Raw genomic sequence first — 21460 nt, forward strand, 5'->3', positions numbered from 1 at the left:
AGCTCTATGCCAGAAATTAAAATGTGTTTTTTACAAACATGTTTGCAAGTCACTTGCGGTCCATTCAGAAAGGACCCGTGACCCACTTTTGGACCATGATCCACCAGTTGGGAGCCACTGCTGTAGAGCATACGTTCAAGCTTCATTAGTAGGTAAAATGTATGTTTGTATGTATCAGGTTGAATCACACACGGCAATGTATGTGCTCATGTAAAATTTGTGTTGCATGTGTGTGTTTCTGTGTGTCTGCATGTGTGTACTTCAGGGCTTGCTACAGCAGACGTCACAGGGACGGATCCAGCGGTAAGAGAGTGTGTAGATGATCCAGTACAGTTGGTGCCTGCTGCAGTTTTGGACAACACAGTGCTCTATGGAAATAACGGCAAAATTAATAAAATATATATCCAATGCTGGTGAAAATTAATTAAAAGCACCAGCTTTGGAAACTGAACATGCAGAAACAAGTCACTGGGTCATTATATGATACATACTGTACCTTAAAATGAGATGTCTGGATATTGTGTGGGTACATCTCTGGATTATGGAACACCCAGAGAGTCCTGGAAGAGGAACACGAATAAATGTCAGTTATTTTTAGTTTAGTTAATAAGAGCAATTACAGTATAATCTTTATCTTTTAGGCCCCTTGTACAGTATGTTTGCAGTACAGAAGTAAATATGTGTGTCTGTGTGTGCATGTGTCTCACTGAAAGCATTTAGCAAAGTCATCCACGTCCACCCAGGTCTCCTGCAGGATAGGTGTGACAATAGCGGCGGGTTCCTCAGTTACAGGCTCCTCCAATGAAGTTTGGGGCCGCTCTGGTAGAGAGATTCAAAGTCTGCTCTTTAGTTTGACAGAATTCGTGATTAATGATGTTTTTATAATCATTTTGTTGGGTTAGAATTTTGATGTGAGGTAATAAGTTTGCAGTAAACCAATGCCTAGCTAAGAGATTTTATTTTGTAACACCCATTATTGCTAATGCAAATGTGCAGCTTTTCAGTCTGGGAAAAACATGTCCTTATAAAGCTGAGTAGCAGCCGAGTTGACTGGGGCTTTTTTATGCCACAAAACAGATATTGCCTCTGAAATCTCCCATTGCAAAATGCTGCGAGTAACAAAATGCCTTTCCTCTTGTGACTCATAGCAAGTTATCTGAGACTCAAATCATTATCTTAAACACAGTGAGCCGAATTGGCCAAACTCCCACATAATGGCATAGTGTAAGCGCACATGCACATCCATACTCCCACTCACTGACTCCCACTATCTCAATGCATGCAGAGCAAAGTCATAGACATGTGCACACAGACACACACTCCACCCCAAAAAACACACACACATACACACACAGAGTTGCTCTGCCCCCAGGCTCTTCTCAAAGCGAGAAGTCTGATCAGAAAGCTGAGGCGGCGAGGGGCAGTGTCTCTGCTGCTGAGCAATGGTGGTCCGCTAACTCAAACTGCAGGTGTTACTAAGCAACTAAACGGGGGCAGAGAGAAGGCAGTGAATTGGCTAGTTGTCATAAGACATAATTACAGTCCCATCTCCTTCAAAGTGTCTTGGCCAACTGACGGAAGCACAGAGCGAGAGAAAAATGGAGGGAGTGGAGGCGAGAGATGGAAATACTTGTAATCACATTAATTGGACTACACTGCACAGATGCTGTTCAAGTCAACCAATAACAAAGACCTTTAACTACATCCATCATTTCCAATAAAGCTGAATTAATGGGCACCTGTCCATTCTGGAAGCCTGATATGTGACTCCAGTTAAGGCGCAGATACAGTGCAGGTTATTCTCTACATGAATGAGGGACCCAGCATTACAGAGGAACAGCTTTTACCATTGGAGATGTCATCATCGTCCTTCCCTCTGTCCTCTGCAGTAACCTAAAGGGACAGAGAGACAGAGTTAGAGAGGCATGAGCAGTGAGTTGCTGATAGATTAACACTGCCAGAGATACGCCTCCGCCCTCTAGTGATTCCATGCCAGCTGTGGTGTTGCGCCGTTCTCGCCGAACAACACGGGACATGAGACGCGGTTTAATGTGACAAGGGCTGCTCCTCTCCCGCTAAAAGCACCACCAGGGAATACCAGCTCTAATTTACTTCGACTGTCAGTGACAGACGAGGGGTTATTATGTTGTTTAGCATGTTACTTTACTTGGAGGGGAATTACTCAACAGCTCTGATTTCATGCTCATCTGCCCGACACAATAAAGACATACAGCTAATGAGTCATTAACAAATCCTTCAAATAAAACGTTCTTCTGTCCGATCAAGGCACAAAATGGTGTGTCTGGGAAAAGGGCATCGCCGTCTGCTGCTTCAATAACAAAGCTGGATTCAAGTGCAAGAAGCAGCACACCTGTTTCATATGAGCGAGCCTTCCTCCAGGCCCTTTCATTTGAAGCTCTTCTCTCAAATAATGCTCCCTTGAGGAAAAACCCTGGTGAGTGTCCAACAGTATACTCCACTCTGAATAAGAATTATGGCTTTGTGTCGTGTAACTTCAAAGCAACCCCAGCCAAGACTCTCCGATGAGTCAGAGTGAGTGTGTGTGTCTGTGTGTGTGAGTCATCGCTTATTTGAATAAGTACTCGGAGACCCAGACAGACGGAAAGAGGCATTGTGATAGGGAGGTACACTTGACCTCCTCTCCACCTCTATAGCAACACTTTCACGGCAGCAAAAACATATAAACGCATGTGTGTGTGTGTGTGTGTGTGTTGTCGCAAGAGTGTGTGAAACTTTGAGTCCAGCTCTAAGGCATGGTATGTCCCGTCCACCCACAGCATGCTATTTATTAGATCTCTTACCTGTGTACAGTAAGAGGACATTGAGAGTGATGGATCTTACACACAAGGCTCCTGGGAGTTTAAGCTGCTGCTGTCGGAGGAGAGAGACATTTTTTTCCCGTGATCAAATCACAGTCATGGGCTGATGGGTGGAAGAGGGTGCGTTTCTTTAATCCCACACTTCATGGGGCTTTATTTTACACAGCCAGAGTTAAGTCTTTGCTCTCCAAGATACTGTCTCCATATTTCACATTTTCCCCTGAAGTCTACCCCCAAATTACATACATGAAACATGTCAAATAAAATCAAGTTAAAGATTTCTTTGTGGCTATTCACAGTTAACACAAGGATATGCGTTGATCTTAGAGTCAAGAATAGACCATAGGCTGTTTAATAAAAATAGACGACATGACAGCTCCTCAAAAGTGATGCCAGAACATCGTGATCGCCCCCTGGTGACTGGCTGCATAACCCCCCCACCCCCTTCATGTTAGCAGTTAGGACATTGGACAAACTAAAAACTCAAAGTAACCATGGAATAAATTTTTCCCAAAGATGGTTTCTGTCAATTCAGGTAGTTCTTATCACGCTGACGAATGTTCAACTGTTCATCTTTCTTTCAAGTTTGCAGCTAATTAGTTAGCTGACATCATAGATTGGCAGGTATGTGTGCCAATCAGTGTGCTCGCAATCCATCGCTACCCATGATTGGTCAGACGGGTGTACTGATGGGAACTTGACATCGCAGAGATTGCTACTGTGCAGACTCTGGCTCCAGATGACATCACCAGCACAAGACAGCACCGGCTGTAGCCGAGATATTTTGGCTCCAAAATTGTACAGTTGAGTCAAGTGAAAATGCATTGTCCATCTTTAGGGGGGGTTGAAGACATGCCGCATCTGTACCTGCTTGGAAAACACGAGGTTGGGCACTGGGCATTACTTTTGTGCCTTTTTTGAGCCAGGTTTCAAGAGCGCAGCTGTAGGTTGTGTTTGAGGTTGGTAAGCAACGTTAACACGTACTGTATCATAGCCTATTTACCTGAAATCCTGATCCTCTTCCAGGCACTGTTTATAAGTGTGTGAGCATATTATCCGTGGGACAGATGTAAAATGTGAGGGCGCAAAAACACATGGCATATGTACGACCCCTTGCAGTGGCGCCCTGGGCAAAAGCCCATTCAGCCCATATCAGGATCCGCTACTAGCCCCTTGCATAGTCTATGGACTAGACATTTGGGAGAGTTTTACATTTAGTGGGTGCACACTCCCGTGATCTCCAACGTTTGATGTAAGGTTGTCACAGTACTCAGTCTGAGCTTTCTTAAGTCCGTTGTTGTTTAATGTTATCATAAGTTTTTAATATTGGCTCATGCAAATAGTTATGACTAGGTGCGTTCTGTCCAGCACCAAACAAGAAGCAGCAAACAGGGTAGACAGTAAACATGGAGGGGACTCTGGGGAGACAAGAACATGAATAAGGCTTGGTTCTCTTGTACTGTGGTAAAGGAGGAGAAACTGGTGGAGTTGTGGAATGAACAAGGGTTGATGTTTAATTTTGCATTTATCTGATCCACCAACCAGCACTTTAGTGAGGAATTGTCATTTTTGAAACAGTTCGTCTCTCATTCCCACAGTCTCCTCCCACTAAAATAGTGCAGTTACCCAACGGAGGCTTGTGGCGAGAAAAGGCAACAAAATCCAAACAAAAAAATTTATTCGATGGTTACTTTGAGTTTTTAGTTTGTCTGATATCCCAACTGCTAACATGAAGGGGGTGGGGGGTTATGCAGACAGTCACCAGGGGGCGATCACGATGTATTGGCCTCACTTTTGAGGAGCTGTCATGTCGTCTATTTTTAGACGACATGACAACAAATACTGTTTATCTGTAAGGATTATACTGATGCCAAATGGATAATACTACTGTCAATATATTATGCTTTTTATATAATACGTTCTAAGAGTTATGCGAAAATATACGTAATTGTTACAGGGGGTCTACCGACATAACCAAGTTAAATTGAAGACTTTTAAAGACCTTTTTAATATCACCTTATATGAAATATAAGACCAAAGTATGTGTGTTGGTGACAAGTACACTTCCCAAGTAAACTATTGGATGAGTTTAAGTTTAATGTGTTTAACGAAAAAAGAAAACAAAATGTCATCGCTGTCAAAAATGCTATTAATTATCACAAGATTACTGAAATACCACGTGATTTATTTAATTATTATTTTTTTTTTTTTTCAGTCTGTCCAGTGATTATAAACAGGCATTGGGTCTGTCAGGCTGGAGAAATTTTCAAGGTAATGTGAGCAAAAATATTTAAGACCCATCGAATCTGAATTTAAGACAATTTAAGACTTTTTAAGACTTCTGTTTTTTTGGGGTTCTTTTAAGATTATTTTTTGGGCTTTTTGCCTTTATTTGACACAACAGTATGAAATGGGGGGAGAGAGAGAGTGGGGGGATGACATGCAGCAAAGGGTTGCAAACCGGAATCAAACATCAAGCATCGCCTCTGTGCACCAGCACTATCCACTACGCTACCGACACCCCATTTTAAGACTTCTTAAGGACCCATAGACACCCTGTGTTAACATGTCATATTTGGTGTAATATTTTCCACTGGGAGCAGGATGGGGAGCAATCTCAAAAGGAATCTAGTTGCAGAGTTGCAAACAGTGAGCCTGAAAGATCCCTAGTCTTTGCAAAATCTTAGTGTGTGATTAAAAAAGTCAGATTGTCATTAGATGTGGTATCTTTAAAACGTTTTTTCAAAGTTTTTTCGTGTATAGTAGGCACAAACTGAAACCATAGGGGCTTTGGTAATTTAGTGATTAACCACATACCAAGAGGTTAAAACAGCTCTGTTACACTGGGATCTAATTCTTCTGAGTGAGTAGGCCATTGAGGGTCTTAGGGACATCATGTGACACCAGCATCTTATATTCTAGGAGCGAGGCACAGAGGTTAATACTATTGACCAGAGTTGACAGAAACAGAGGGAGGGGTCACAACAGCAAAAAAAAAATCCTTCTCCCTTGTGTACTGTCCCCACAGCACGTGACCCACCACGTGCTTGTGAAGAGCGGGAACACACGCTGAGTAAAAATGTGGCACACATATGACACATACACAAACCAATCCACAAGAGTGCGTGCACACACACACACACATCAAACGACACATCAAATTAGCGTGTCCATACTGCCCTAGCCTAACCGCTCTATAACTGGTCACAGTTACACAAGAGGGCGATTAATATGAACTCTATTTTTTCTCTGTATGCTAGGAGTGAAGTGTAATAATGAACCCCCCAGGAGACGCAGACACTGATGGCTCACCATCTAATTGCACTGCTTTTTTCATCAGCGCAGTACACGACCTCTCCCTGTATGAAACCCACGCGCCCCGTTCGCCACCATCACACACCAGAGATTCTCTCTTCCCCGTCTCCCTGTTTCCTGCTCCGCTTTCATCTCTCCCTGTCCAGCTGTCACTTTCTTTCCATTTTTCAGTCCCATTTTTTTCTTATTCTGCACAGTTGTCCCCCTTTTTTTTAATTCCTCTCTGTCTTTGTTTCTATCCTTGTCTCTGTGTGTCTCTCTGCTGCTCTGAACCACCCCTCCCTCCGCTTCTCCCTTCTCTCACTGGTTCTCTCTTTAGTGCAGATGTGCCCCTGGTCAGTGGTGGCCTGGCTGGGAGACAACAGAAGTGACTTTGAGACTGGGGGATGGCAGCCTTGTTGTCACTGACACACAGCTACTCTGATGAGCCTTCAACTGCATACTTACAGGGTAGACAGAGGGGTGAGGGAGGGAAAAATAACAAAAACAGAGGCAACAAAATTTTGCAGACAGCTGCTACCATCTTAGCTGTTGGACGGATATATTATACTGGGCTACACAGATCATCACACCTACTTAAACTCATCCTGCAGACATGTTTCAAAGTATGTACCTATTCATTCATATATTGTTTACAGTGGTTTCCCCCATGTGGCAACAACAAAATGCTCTGTACGATATTAAAACACACACGCTGAATGTATAAATCAACTCTGTGCCCAAGCATACAGTCATTCTGTGTACCTCTGTTTCGTCTGTTGTGCTGTTTGGTGAGTTAGTGGTGCGTTCAGCTGCGTCAGGCTCAAGGCCTTCTCGCCATTCAGTCTCCTCTCTCTCAGCAATGGACACTAGAGGGGATCCGTAGGAACGTTTCCTCTGAGCGCTCTGCTTGGCCTCGCTGACACACAAAGACACATATCCATGCCACATGTTATGTGGGTACATAGCACATTCATTATATCACAGTCATGACATACATGTATCTCATCACATGGCAACACATTTAGAAGCAATACACCGGATCATCCACACGAGTCATGCGTGTCACATTATAAACACCAAATGCAACAGCATTGCAACCATAACCCTGCTTTGATCTGTGATTTCTTTTAATACATCTTTATGACATTGTAGGGTCATAGCACAAAGGTATAGAAGAGGAAAAAAGCCAACATAGTTTGACTTTTTCAACTGCTATATGCATTGTCGTATGTCACAGGGAGAATGGGGGTGGCGGAGATGGAGGTGCAGTAAGAAGTATGGGTGTATCGATCCATTGATCTGGATCGATATATCCATTCAGTGATCAGTGATCCAATGTCATCCATGCAAAGTGAAAATATCGACCCATATCATCATCTTTAGGTTACGCTTTTGTTTTCAAAGTCTGTCACCGTCAAACAGCAGCAGGCGGATGTCAAACAGCCGAGAGAAAGATGATGAGGATAATGTTATTTACTTGAGAATAAATCAGCAGTGTGGAAATATTTTGGATTTTGGAGAAAATATGGGTCAACAGAACACATGCCATATGTAGACAATGCTGTTAGGAGATAAAACACGACGTAACGTAACGTAACGTAACATAACATGCCTGGACAGGCGAAATGTGATCACTATTAGTGTGATTTTTTTGATCCTCAGATGAAAGTTGTTTCTTGCTTTTCTTCCTCTACAGCAGAAGGTTAGTTATAGTAAAGTGAAATACTTTTTAAAGCAATGTGATACAGTAAAAAGAGCAGGACGGCAGAAAAGACTCATCTCCTTTCATTTCTCAGTTTTAGATCATTTAAGTGTACACACAGCTCCGGGATCGGGCCAGCGCTGCTCTTGACACGGTAGGAGAGAAAAGGGCTGGCAACCTCAATGAACCGCTCTGGTTTTGACACAGGAGGCTCTGCAAAAAAACAGAAAAGGGAAAAAAAAAAATCTCACACATCATTCCAGCACTGCTTTTTTCACACTCTGACTCTTTTTGCTGCATTTTCTGTTTCACCCAGAGATCAGCTGATGTCAGATATGCCCGAGCCAGCAGCTATTTTCATTACAGAAATATTGTAGCTATCCTCCTCCCTTTTTCATTTCAGCATGCGGTACTGTGTGCCCTCTGTACTGCAGCTTCTAAATCTCCTGCATTAGCACTCGCTTCTCTTTCTAGTCATATTTATTTATGACATTCACCTACACTCTATCGCATAATTTGTGCTTTTCTGTCTGTTTGATATCCTCCCCTGCATCCTCCTCCTGGTCCCCCCCTTCACCACGTTTTTTTTTTTTAAACTTAATTTTAACATTTTTTATTTCCTGCCTCCTTTTCTGTCTCTCACGTACTCCGTGGCTCATCTGTGACCACGATCTCCTTCCGCTGGCGGATGAGTTTCCATCTGGGCACAGGTTGAGGTCTGGGTGGTGCCTCCAGCTGGCATGCCCGGGTTCTGGTCAGCAGGACAATGTGGCTGTGCAGCAAAGAGAGACCGTACTGACGGAGATACTCTGAGGAATTAGCCTGTGAGCCAGCAGAGAGACAAATGCACAGAAATAAGCACACATGCAGTATTCATTTTAAAAATTATTCTCCCATACTGAGATTACTGTCACCTGTAATCAGCTCTACAGGTAAATCAGGTCTAACTTTAAAAAGGGGGTTCTGACCTATGATCACAGAGTGGTGGTGATACAACACCTCTAAGAAAGCAAAATCCTGTCCACCAATTAGCCCTGTGTAGTATGGGCGTAAATAATGAAACAAGTGAAGCCTGTTGAGGCGAAGCATCCAAATAGAACACACCATGCCCCCAGGTCACAGGCACTGTTGTGTTTCATCTCCACCACCCACTATTACTTTGGGGCTTCAGTACATTTTTCACATTACTGTGCTCTGTAACAGAGGTGACTAAGACAGCATATATTTTAATAACCATTGAAACACAATTACATGTTTCACATTTAGGGTAAAATCATTATTATGTGTGAGTTAAAGTTACAGTTGCTAACTTTTTTGAAAATAACTTTTTGTAATATTTGAAACTGTCATTCAATTCTGAAAGAAGTACATGGGCCAGATAGTCTGTGAATAAAAGCATGTCCCTCCTCTTCTTTCAACTGCCTCTGATGGCACCTGCTAAAAATCTACCATGGCACAGTAGAAACAGAAGTCTCTAAAGCAGCTGTTTCATTTCATCATTTCGATCACTCTGTGAACTATGGTCAAATTGTCAAACTAGGCTGCTCTGATCAAATATGTTTCAAGATTCTGTTACTACATTGCCCATTTCTAACCTCAGATGTTTTCAGAAACGTACTTTAGTGTACCGTTTAGCTGTAAAATGAGTAACTTTGTGACCCGGAGGATCAGCACCTCCAAGTCTGAGGCCATGGTCCTCAGCCGGAAAAGGGTGGAATGCCCACTCCAGGTCGGGGGGGGAGGTCCTGCCTCAGGTGGAGGAGTTTAAGTATCTCGGGATCTTGTTCACAAGTGAGGGTAGGATGGAGCGGGAGATTGACAGGCAGATTGGGGCGGCGTCAGCAGTGATGCAATCGCTTAACCGTCCGTTGTGGTGAAGAGGGAGCTTAGCCAGAAAACAAAGCTCTCGATTTACCGGTCGATCTACGTTCCAAACCCTCACCTATGGTCACGAGCTCTGGGTAGCGAAAGAACGAGATCGCGAGTACAAGCAGCCTAAATGAGCTTCCTCCGCAGGGTGGCTGGGCTCAGCCTTAGAGATAGGGTGAGGAGCTCGGACATCCGGGAAGGACTCGGAGTAGAGCCGCTGCTCCTCCACATCGAGAGGAGCCAGTTGAGGTGGTTCGGGCATCTGGTAAGGATGCCTTCCGGACGCCTCCATTGGGAGGTGTTTCGGGCATGGCCAACCGGTAGGAGACCTCCTGGAGACCCCCTGGAGGGATTACATCGCCCGGCTGGCCTGGGAACGCCTCGGGGTTCCTTTGGAAGAGCTGACGGAAGTGGCTGGGGAGAGGACTGTCTGGGCTTCTTTGCTGAGGCTGCTGCCCCCGCAATCCGGACCCGGGTAAGCAGAGGACGACGAGTACGAGTACGAATACGGTTCTCAACATGGAGGTGGCTGGCAAATGTTGGTAACCGCATAAACAGCGCTAAACAATGGTGACAGCGCCGACAAAGCTAACGGTGTTAACTTGGGAAGGGAACCAGAGGTTAGACACTACACCTCCACAACAACACCATGCCGTTATCAGTGGTAACTGCCATATAAGCTCAGTGCAGAGTCGTGGCGATTAGCTAACCATTGGGATACACACATGCACAAACATGCACATGTAGCCGAACTGGCTCGCCACAACAACTAACAAAGAAGCTCGGACTACAACACACACACGAAGGTATTCATTCATTCATTTTCTGTAGCCACTTATCCTGTTGGGGACCACAGGGGGGTGGCTGGAGCCTATCCAAGCTGGCATTGGGCGAGAGGCGGGGTACACCCTGGACAGGTCACCAGACTATCACAGGGCTGACACATAGAGACAGACAACCATTCACACTCACATTCACACCTACGGACAATTTAGAGTCACCAATTAACCTGCATGTCTTTGTACAGAGTACCCAGGGAAAACATGACATGGGGAGAACATACAAACTCCGCACTGAGGGGCTCCTTCACCCCAGTCTCAAACCCCCCACACCAGGTTTGAACCAGGAACCCTCTTGCTGTGAGGCAACAATGAACAAAGGACACCACTACTTCACGCTATCTTTACATAGCAAATAGCAATCTGAATATCGTATAGAGCTCCTTTGAAGTGTACCATTTGTACTGCGTAGATCATTGATCCAACTCCTAACATCAGAGGTTGAGTTTCCTCATCCTCTCCACATCTTTAAAATGCTCATGTAGACATTCTGGCCAGATTGCATCCAGACTATGTAGTATTTGCATCAGAATGTGAATCTCTCTATTTTAGGCTTCCAAATCTGTAATGAAGATCTGACTGCAATCTACAGAAGGTGAAATCTAATTTTCATGGATGCAAATGTGTCTCGTTACGGTGTGACTGAAGTACAAAACCTGCATTGAATGAGCAAGTGCATGTGTAGCCAGCAAGGGAGGAGGGATAGAGAGAAGACCTACCATTTGTCCAAATCCAAAGGAATTGTTATGTGGCTGTAAAGGGTAGTAGCTGGCACACACCACTACCTTGGGGGCACCTGAGAATCACACACAAAGAGGACTGACATCAGTTCAGGTAAAGCCAACAGGCATTTGCAAAGTCACACTATGGACACACAAAAAATAATCTATCACTACACAGTACAGCCTATTAAGAGACTGAAATGATCAATTGACTGTCATTAAACACGATGAAGACAATAAAACATTACCTTTCAGACATGAAAGCACTCTTGGCCTCCACAGGTATAAATACGGCGACAAGAGAGTTATCTAGGTTATCTATGGATGGCCCTGCCCCCTATGGTGCATCTTAGAGTAAATCGTATACGGAGCACATGTGCCAGGAGACATGGAAAATCAATTTGGAGGACCATGGTGAAGAGAGATGGGAGCACTGCGAGACTAATATAAAGGCTACACATTAAGAATTGAACAGAGAAGTGGTTCTCACACTGTGTCGTGCTTTATGCATTTCAATTTCTGCATTTCAATGGAATGCTATGCGGGCGCCAAAACAGTGGGAGAGAAAGAACGTGTAGGGATTTTTTTATTTGTTTTTGCATGTGTGTACATGATGCATTTCCCTAAAGGATAAATGTAATACCACTCTAGGCCTGCATGTCATTATGCTGGTAATACCCAACACTTTAATTACTGTAAACAAGTGCAACTGTAGGAGAGACCAAGGAACAGATTACTGTGGGTAAGAGCAAGACAGAGGGGATTTAATTCATACTGCGGCCCAATATTCACAAATGTGTCGTGTTTTTTAATGAGTTTATACCTCTAATGTGTTGTATTGCAATTACAAAGTCTTCACGCAATTAAGTGCACAACCTTAATGAAGACTTTTACTGTCGATGACCTGAAACAACTCCAAGCCACACGCTCTTTTCTGAGGACATGTTTCAATCCTGCATTCATCGCATAACCACATTTGACTTGGGAGGCTCTTCTGCCCTGCGGGAACACCAAATAATTCACCCTGCCACTGCTCCCTCTGCTGGTTTATTTATAGTCCGCCATACACGCATTAACCCTCCACGCACTCCATAATACATGAGCTCGGGAAAACAGGAAGTGATGCTTGAAACAACAGGAAAGAGGCAGCTGAAGAAAATTGCTACATGGCATGGTAGTGAACTTAGGCCTGGAGTGTTTCCCAGTCGTAAAGGTGTCAGTGTTATTACTGCTATATGAGAATGGAATCATTGATAAGTGCGAATTTCTGTACGACAATTAAATATTCATTGTCATGCTCCGTAGTAGCTGAATTATGGATGCAGCGGGAGGTAAACAGAGATTTACACACAGACTGTGCATTCGCATACATATAAATATACAGTACTGCCAGTGGTGCAAGACGTACTTTGATCTTCCACTCAAGTCAAAGTAGTAATACACCAGTAAAGAAGCCTTGCCTTCGAAATTATACTTCAGCAAAGCACTAGCATCAAAATACACTTAAAGTACCAAAAGTAAAAGCACAAATTTATGCAGAATGGTCCATTTTAAATCAATATGTATAATCAGATTATAATTATTGATGGATTAATGTATCATTTCAGTTCACTTTAATTACTTTACATACGGCTGGGTAGCTTGTGAATTCCCCACCTTGGATCAATAAAGTTTCATCCTACTCTGTAATGATGCATCATCATTTGTTTTTTGGACTATATTTGTGCCATTAATCTGAATCTGTTCAGTAATTAAAACTGTCAAATAAATGTAATAAGTAATAAGTAAGTGTAGTGGAGTAGTGTATATAAGTAAAGTAGTAGCAGCAGTAAGTAGAAGTATGTCAAAACTGTACTTAAGTACTTGAGTAAATGTACTTAGTTTTCCACCACTGACTACTGCATGAACACACACACACACACACACACACACACCACATAATTTTTCAAACAATGCACTGACTAATGAATACACTGTAGTGTTATGTGCATACAAATGATCATACTCTAATGAATGATTGATTTAGTTTAATTGACTCACTCAATTAGATGTGCAAGCACAGTGTGTAATTGAGATGTATGTTTCTGGGTATGCATGTATGCCTCTCTGTGTTTGTGTGTGTGTGTGTTTCTGTGAGACTGTGGCACAATTCAGACCTTTACTATTCTCTGGCTCAGGCAGCTGATTCTTGCCGTCACTGAAACTGGAATCTCTCCCTGCAGCTGGATCTGCAGTCTGAGTCTTAGTCTCCGGCAGACTCTCATCTGGGTGTGTAAACATGGGGATGGTGTCTTGTAAGAAATCCCAGGTTTTTCCCAGATATACAGACCTGAGAAGAGGGGTTAAAAATTAGCATTGCTTACTGCATTTTTGAGTCGGCTTTGTCTGGAATTTGTCTGCTTGTCCCATACAAAATTACAGATTTGCTGGAGGAGAAGCACTGATGTTGAGTCGTCACATCTGTTGTTGAGCTAACAACACTTACAATGTCACGACTTCTCGAATACCAGATGAAGTCTACCGTTTCTGCACTCCATCTTAACCCTGAGCCTACTGCAGTTTCTGTTCCTGCTGCTGTGCATTCATTGTCCCTCTATTTGCAATACATAGGCTGCAGTTCTTACATCAGCATTTCCTTCTCGCTTGAAAATAAAAGTGCATAATACAACCTCATTTCTACTTCAACACATTCGTTGGATGATATTTTTTACTGAAAGCAAGGTTAGGTTTGTTGTTGTATAGCACATTTCATACAAACAGGCGATGCAAAGTGCTTTACATAATGCATCAAAACATCTTTAAAAAGCATAAAAACATTGAAATGCAAATTAAACAGAGACCTTTTAGAAAGAAGACTGACCCTCCTAGAAATGACTGAACATATTGGAGAGACCAGTGAGGAATGAAGTTGGAGCAGGTTCCTAGCCTCCCTACCATGCCAGATTTAAGGGTCATCTCAGTGCACTTATGCAGACAGCATGGTGAGAAGCAAGTTAGTATCAGAGAATCGGTGAGCATCATTTTATGTGTGATACGTAGAGAGTCATGTTATTTTATTTGAAGGACATCACTTTGTTTCTGTTGTCCATTGGTTGAAATCTGGCTTGAATTACAGCATGTGCCTCTCCTGTTTTTAGTAGGGCTACCTCCAAGTGAGGGCGGAGGAATCTCGAGGATGAGGCAACCCAAAAAATAGTTCCTCCAAATTGGCTCACTAGTTGTGGAAGGTACAGACAGTGGCTGATAATGACGCACCAGAGCACAATATGGACCAATTTAAAAAATATAGAACTTGATAACAACTAATGCTGGATATCATTTTTTAAAAAGTTATGATACCAATACCAACGGAGCAGTGGTTCCCAACTGGTGAGTCACAGTCCAAAAGTGGGTCACGGATCCATTCTGAATGGACCACCAGTGACTCTCAAACATGTCAAGTTTGTAAAAAACACACTTTATTTTTAAGTACAGTGAATTTCCAGCACAGAGCTTTTATTTTGAAGTACTGTTTCCCACTGTAGAGTGAGTGACTTACAGACAGCTACTTAAAGCAGCTGTGCGGAACTTTTTACCATTCATAAAACTGTCCCTAGTTCGTATCACCCCCCCTTGAAGATCCGCATATTTATTTGAACCCAACAGCGACAAAAAAGCCTTTCTCTATATGGCTATTTAGCGTAGCCTGTCTCGGGTTGGACACAGCGGAAGTCAGCAAACCAGAATACGGCACCCGGAGGCGGAAGTAAGTCTGCACGCCCGCAGCGGCCCGCAGCCATTAAACCACAGAAGAAGAAGGAGCCGTGTTTATAAGTAGGATTTAGGAAACAGGCTAAATGACATGTAGTAGGGAGTAGTCTCTTGTACAGTAGGTGGTGGTATGCACCTGGAAGTTGTTTGCGATCCGGCAATAAATTGAGAGAAGAAGAAGAGCCGTGTTTACAGAGAGTGTTCTTCGAGTAAGCGGTACACAACGGGCATTGCTGAACACATAACAGTTTTACCAGATGTATCTATAAGGACTTGGTTGTACTTTCGACATCATGGCGGATAAAGAAGGAGCACCATCTAAAAGAAAAAGAACAGAAGAAGGCTAAATGGGATAGTGACAGGGCTCGAGCCCAAACGAGTGTAAACCTCGGTCGGGCTGAGAGATTTGAAAGGTTTTAAAACTGATCCCGAGTTGGTCCTTTTCCTAATCGACAGGTATGTAATTTTTGTTTTTATTTAGAGAATATACCGCAACTTGTTAGACGTTGTTTCACTTCAATATATGACGACATGGAAGTTATAAGCAAGCTAAATGTAACGTTAGCTGATGTGAACCGCTTTTGTCTAGTAACGTTACAACAAACGCCACAAAATTATCTGTGACTGTGACCATGAACACAAATATACAGCAGGCAGTTGTCCTCAGTTTATAAGAAATTCAGAGCTACACCAGAACATTTATGATTTTCCTCTCGCTCTCCAAAACAAATGCATGCAGTAATTGCCGGTTGCAGTCGAGATTTTACGAATGAAACCGAAGGCTGCAGTCGGAATTTTACGACACCAGGCTGTGGGTGTCATACTGCTTCAACCAAAAAGGGCGCTATAATCAACGAAAACGTAAAGTTCCGCACAGCTGCTTTAACAGAGACAGCAAATTAGTTCAACAACATGGCCAAACACAAGTATGATGCTGAATCTACTTAACTCGGTCGACCTTGAAGTAATGACAAAGGAGAAATCTAGAACCTGTGTCTGGACCAGTTGGGAACCAGCGGTGTAGCATTAGCCTGGAAATCCAGACTCAAATCTAGAAAGATTTTGAGTCTGACCCTCAAGATACACCCCTCCTACCCAAGGGGCGGCACTAACTGAGGCATATTGAATGCCGCTACACGCAATCGGATAGCACGATAGCCAATCAGAGCAAAAAACAAGGTGATGTATTCATTGCAGTTAGCCCCATTGGTTTGCCGACCAGTGGGGCTAACTGATATATTATGCTTTTGCCGTATCCCGTCGGCAAAACGGCAAAAACGTCCTTCCTGGAAACGAAGGTTTCTAGGGCAGTCTTCTGTTCCTCTCTCAAGGAAAAAGATAAGTGTAGTTGGCTTAGCGTTTCTTCCAAAGCTAAATTGAATGGACGCGGTCCTTCAGCAGCTACCATCTTGGCTGTTTACTACGGCGCAGCGCTGTCCTCATCATGTTACGCCCGCCCAGAGCCCACCTCTGTCAGATAGACTGATCTGATTGGTCCGATGGCGATTCAGCGGGCTCTGCTCGTCAGGGCCAGATCCCTGTGCAGTGCAAATTCAAATTTGCTAGGGGCGGGGCATCTGGATTTCCAGGTTAGTGTAGCATGGTCATACTTTCAAATGTTTACGTGGCACCTCAGCATGCTGAACTGCCAACTGTCAAATATACCGCACTCGACTTAAACACACAACAGACTTTATGGGTTCTAGCTGCTGCTGAAGTGTGAGCTCCACACTGGGGACAATTGTCATAGTCTGCCTGGACAGACACAGTGACAGGGCTAACTGTTAGCATCACACAGCTAATACCTAGCAATTATTAACGTGGCCAGCCGATTAATTGTTGGTGTGAGTTTGTTGGGACTGTTTAACAGCTCATTGTTGGATGTTAGCCGCTGCTGAGAGAAGCACAGCAACAGAAAGGTCACCAATCCAGCAGAGGGTCTGGAAGATCCAGGATCAGACCACCAACGCTGAAAAGGATCAAATGCAGGTATTGTCTGGAGAAGTTTTGATGCTACTTGGTACTGGGTTATTTCGGTTGAAACCTTAAATGTATCAAGTATCAATACCCAGCCATAATTACAACAATGGCTCTTCCGTGCTGATTGTAAAGGCGTTTCTCAATCTGCGTTCTTGCCTGTAATTGTGTTCTTGCGGACTTGTGAAACGTCATCAGTCGTAGTCCAAGTACTGTTCCAATTCAAAGTCCGCATCCAGCCAAGTACAGTCCAAATGCCCGTTCCATCGGGAATGCATCAGGAGGTGACTTGTGTGGACTTTTGACAGCCAGGTATCCCAGAATGCATTTCTCACAGACCAGCGGCAATGGCAGCCGTCTTTGGGAGTTTGTACTCCCAAGTCAAACTTGCCAGGTCCTAACTCCCAAGTGCGCAAGTCCGAACTTGGCGTAGTTGGTATTGAGAAACGCCTTAAGTGTCAGCAAGAATAACAACTATCCCAGGTTCTTATGGCAACCAGCTAGTACAAAGTGCTAGTGCTTATGAGGCTGCAAACTCATGTGTCACGAATCAATCTGAAACACAAACACGGTCATGCTCAGTGCCTGTACGTGTTGATAGACTCCCCAGGCGACCCACTAACAGCAGCTAACCTGCTGAGCTAGAGAGAATAACACTCCCCAGCTCCACTCCAAAACACTGTTGCCCCATTAAAGTTCCATCACTGACAAGCTGAGATTCTCCACTGCACACTGCCTCTCCTCCCCCTTTATTATATACCTCCTTGTTTCCATTTTAGACCTCAATCATTTTCTCCCAAAGTGTGACTTTCCATACTACAGTACACAGATACACTTCTGTCTCTCATTGCTACGGTATACTTTATAAAATAGCACACATGAGAGGGGGAAAATGCACAGCTTATCAGAATGTGTGAGTGCATTTAGGGCCACAGCCTTTACTGTGATGAACTACCAGATTAAATAGTCTCTTTGATTCTCACTGTTTTTTTTCCAGAGAGGGAAAAAATAAAAGCAAAGGGAGAGAATGTCAACCTCATTAAAAAGACATAATCAGTGGGTATACTTATGGATAACATTTAGAACAAGAGATGCAGAAGACAGGTAGAGTAGAGAAGACGAATGAAGACCTTACTTTATAGGGCTGATTTCTGGGATCCAGCCAGTAAGGGTGTGGATAAAGGTGAACTCGCCCACCTCTCCGAAGACCTCTGACACTACACTGAGAAATAAACACAAAAAACCAAATGAGCAACAAACCAGAGACCCGGTTCATAGAGGTATTGGCACTATTCTCAAATGGAACTTCATGAGGTCATGGTTTCAATATGGGAAATCGTAGACAATATGCTTGGCTTTCAAGTGGTTTAACCCTCAAATGCTGTTGCTAGGCAACTGATAACAGTTTCTCTTGTTTTCTGTCCTCATTTTAGCATCATGTTTAGGGAGGATACCAGTGAAGACAACAAAAGGTAACTGACATCCGTGACCTTCACCATATTTAAAATATTTGTGTTTGTGACGGAAATTTATACTGCATGATCATAAAATATGCATAATACATAAAATTGACTCTTTTTGTGGTTTCGGTAGATTGGTGAACATGATGACCATTTCAGGCATCATCACAAGTATGTCAACAAGTCACCAGAACTGTTAAGTGTAAAACAACAATTACTGTCTGTGTGACTGAAAGTCAAGGATACAGGTTCATCTTATGTTATACATTTTTATATTTGTTGAACGTGTATTGCACATTTGAAAGGTAAGTTCAGTATTTTTAACCTGGACCCTATTTTCCCATGTTTTTGTGTCCAAGTGACTAATGGGGACAACAAGTTTTGAAAGGGGTCCAGTATTGAGCGAGACTGCTGCAGCCAGCAGCACCAGAATTGGCTGCAATGCAAACAACAATGCCCGTTTGCAGCATCAGTATAGTCTACTAAGGCCACCGCACAAAGTGTTTAAGCAACTGGAGGCAGCTTTCTGTTTCTGCACTTTAGGCGCAACTCAGAGTTGAAAAGTGCTCAACGTCATCTCCACTTTTTTCCCCATTGTCCAATCAGATGATTTAAGAGGTCAGCCTTCTGTGGTAGTCAGGACAACAAGTTTACAGTTGGCAAACAGTGGAGGAGAAACTTGTGGTGCCAAGTCGCTCGGCAGGACCAAAGGACTCCCTGCAGTTAGTATTCATTTTTGATATGCTAGGCCCGACGACAGACAGCAGGTTGTCAAACTGCCCCTGAGTCATCATTAAATACGCCTGGAAACAGCCATCGTGGAGGAGAAGCTCCTGGACCAACTGGTGGTACTGGTGGTCTGTTTCCCTGTTCCCAACAAACTACTTACTGACACCCTCTCACCCTCAACCAGAGCTACAGAAAGTAGCCTCTGCCTGCCTGGCATTCAGTTAAAAAAAACAAAAAAAACGCATTTTACAACAGGCAAAACGCCATCTGTGTGATCAGGGCCTCACAGCTTTTTGCCACTAACAGGCTCAGATTGTTATTACAAGCGTCTGACAAGTTATGGAGCAGATGCCCACAGAGATAGACCTTTTTGTCAAAGAGTTGAGAACCTTTTTGTTTGACCAAGAACAGCCCCAAAAATCACTATCACCAAACCAACCAGACTCCGTATAAATAAACAGCCATTTTAGCGTGTATAGAGCCAGAATATTTTCACATCTAACTGGGTGATTTAATGGTTTATTTCAACCAAACCAGAGTTGGTGAAGACAAACTGGGATGGTTTATCTGAGTTTTACGTTGTTTCTTTGAATTAACCGAGTTTTATAATGATAACATGACTGTTTATGAAGTCTGGTGAGTTTGGCGATGGTGATTTTGGGGTTGTGTCTGGTTTTAAAAAAGGATCTTACCCTTAAAAAAAAGTCTCTTTCTGTAGGGATCATTTCTGTGATATTCTCAGACTGAACAAAACTAGCACTTTTAGCAGACAGAAATTAACGGTGCAAACATGGCCCGGATAGTTACATTGCAGCCTGTCCTGCAATTTCAAAAACTGTTGTTTCCATTATTCACTCAGACACAAACAAATGAGAAAATAGGGTCCAGGTTGAAAAACACTGAACATACCCTTTAAGTCTCTAGAACCGATTTTGCTGAATGAGCGTGTATGTATCCCTAGCACACAATTCTCTGTTGAAACAGATGGCTACAGCGGCTCTAATTGGTCCTCTTGGGATCCTGTGGCCAACCTGTCCAGTCAACAGTCAAGATACCCGAGGAAGTGAAATCAATACAACTTGATCAGTTAAGCCACAGCCCATAACCACTACAAAAATGCTACTCAGCGCCAAATAATGAAGCCTTCAAATTCATCTTTTTATTGTAAAAAGGCTTCTCTGAAGAGCCCCAGAAGACACCTGGGCAAAGTTTGGGACTAATTCAGTGTGAAGAACTTTCACTACAGTTCATAAATGATTCATCAGGAGAGAGGGCTCCTTTGTTTCCTGTTTCAGATGAAACATTTATGTCTCGACCTTCTGTGGACACTGGAACAGCCACCTTTACACACGCCATGCTGCCCCATCATAGACACGCACACTGCCTGTCTGTCACCAAAGTCAAGACAGCCCAAGGCAGAGATTAGGTCAGATGAAGGTTTGGCTAAGTCAGCAAAAGGCACTCTGTGGGGGTTCTTGTGCATGGCTGTGTGTGTGTGAGATTTAAACAGGTAAGTGTACTTCGTTATGTTCAGTGTGTATGTACGTGTCAACCAGAGAATCAATCTCCTGAACCCTGATTTCCCTTCAATTTCTCTTTGATTAACGTTAAAGTAAAGCATACGCTGTACAGTACACTAACAGAGGGGGCCCATATTCAATATTCTATTTTTTCACGGATGCACCAGTATATGAAATGGAGAAATTCTAGGTGTATTGTGCATCATTTTACAAACATTTCCTTCATTTTAAAATAAAGTTCAGTGATCATATTTACTGTAAACACATGCAACTGTAGGAGAGACCAAGGAACAGATTGCTGTGGGTAAGAGCAAGACAGAGGGGATTTAATTCATATTGCAGCCCAATAGTCACAAATGTGTCATGTTTTTAAATGAGTTTACCTTTAATGTGTTGTATTGCAATCACAAATTGGCTCTGTGAAAAAACATGTCCCTCTTCATCTTCCTTCTGCCTCTAATGGCATTTGCTAGAATCAGACCGCATGCAAAGCAACAACAACCAATTAGTGCCGGGGTGTCTCTAAAGTGGCTGTTTATCATTTTAATCCCTCCGTGAAATGCGGTCAAATTGTCTACTAGGCAGCTCTGATAAAATATGCTTCAAGATTCTGTCACTGCATTGCCTGTATCTCACCTCAAATGTTTTAAGTAACATACTTTAGTGTACTGTTTAGCTGTAGAATGAGAAACTTTGTTTCAGTTGTTATTACCTGACCTGCTTAGGCCTCCACAGTCAATGTGTGGAACCTTTGA

At 43.2% G+C, this 21460-nt stretch overlaps 1 protein-coding gene across 2 annotated transcripts in view; it reads right to left on the reverse strand.

Moving 5' to 3' along the window:
- The window catches only part of adgb (androglobin), a 78771-nt gene that overhangs the window by 42378 nt on the left and 14933 nt on the right, over positions 1-21460 (reverse strand). For both annotated transcript variants that reach the window (XM_050058265.1, XM_050058266.1), the window contains exons 7-16: positions 18132-18218; positions 13426-13598; positions 11267-11343; positions 8487-8661; positions 7959-8052; positions 6900-7053; positions 1848-1893; positions 708-819; positions 497-560; positions 261-368 (exon numbers count right to left, since the gene is read on the reverse strand). In XM_050058265.1, the coding sequence (XP_049914222.1) occupies positions 261-368; positions 497-560; positions 708-819; positions 1848-1893; positions 6900-7053; positions 7959-8052; positions 8487-8661; positions 11267-11343; positions 13426-13598; positions 18132-18218 (1090 nt within the window). The remainder of the gene's footprint in view (positions 1-260; positions 369-496; positions 561-707; positions 820-1847; positions 1894-6899; positions 7054-7958; positions 8053-8486; positions 8662-11266; positions 11344-13425; positions 13599-18131; positions 18219-21460) is intronic.

This window comes from Epinephelus moara, chromosome 12 (genome assembly GCF_006386435.1).
Source record: "Epinephelus moara isolate mb chromosome 12, YSFRI_EMoa_1.0, whole genome shotgun sequence".
Taxonomy (NCBI): Eukaryota; Metazoa; Chordata; class Actinopteri; order Perciformes; family Serranidae; genus Epinephelus; species Epinephelus moara.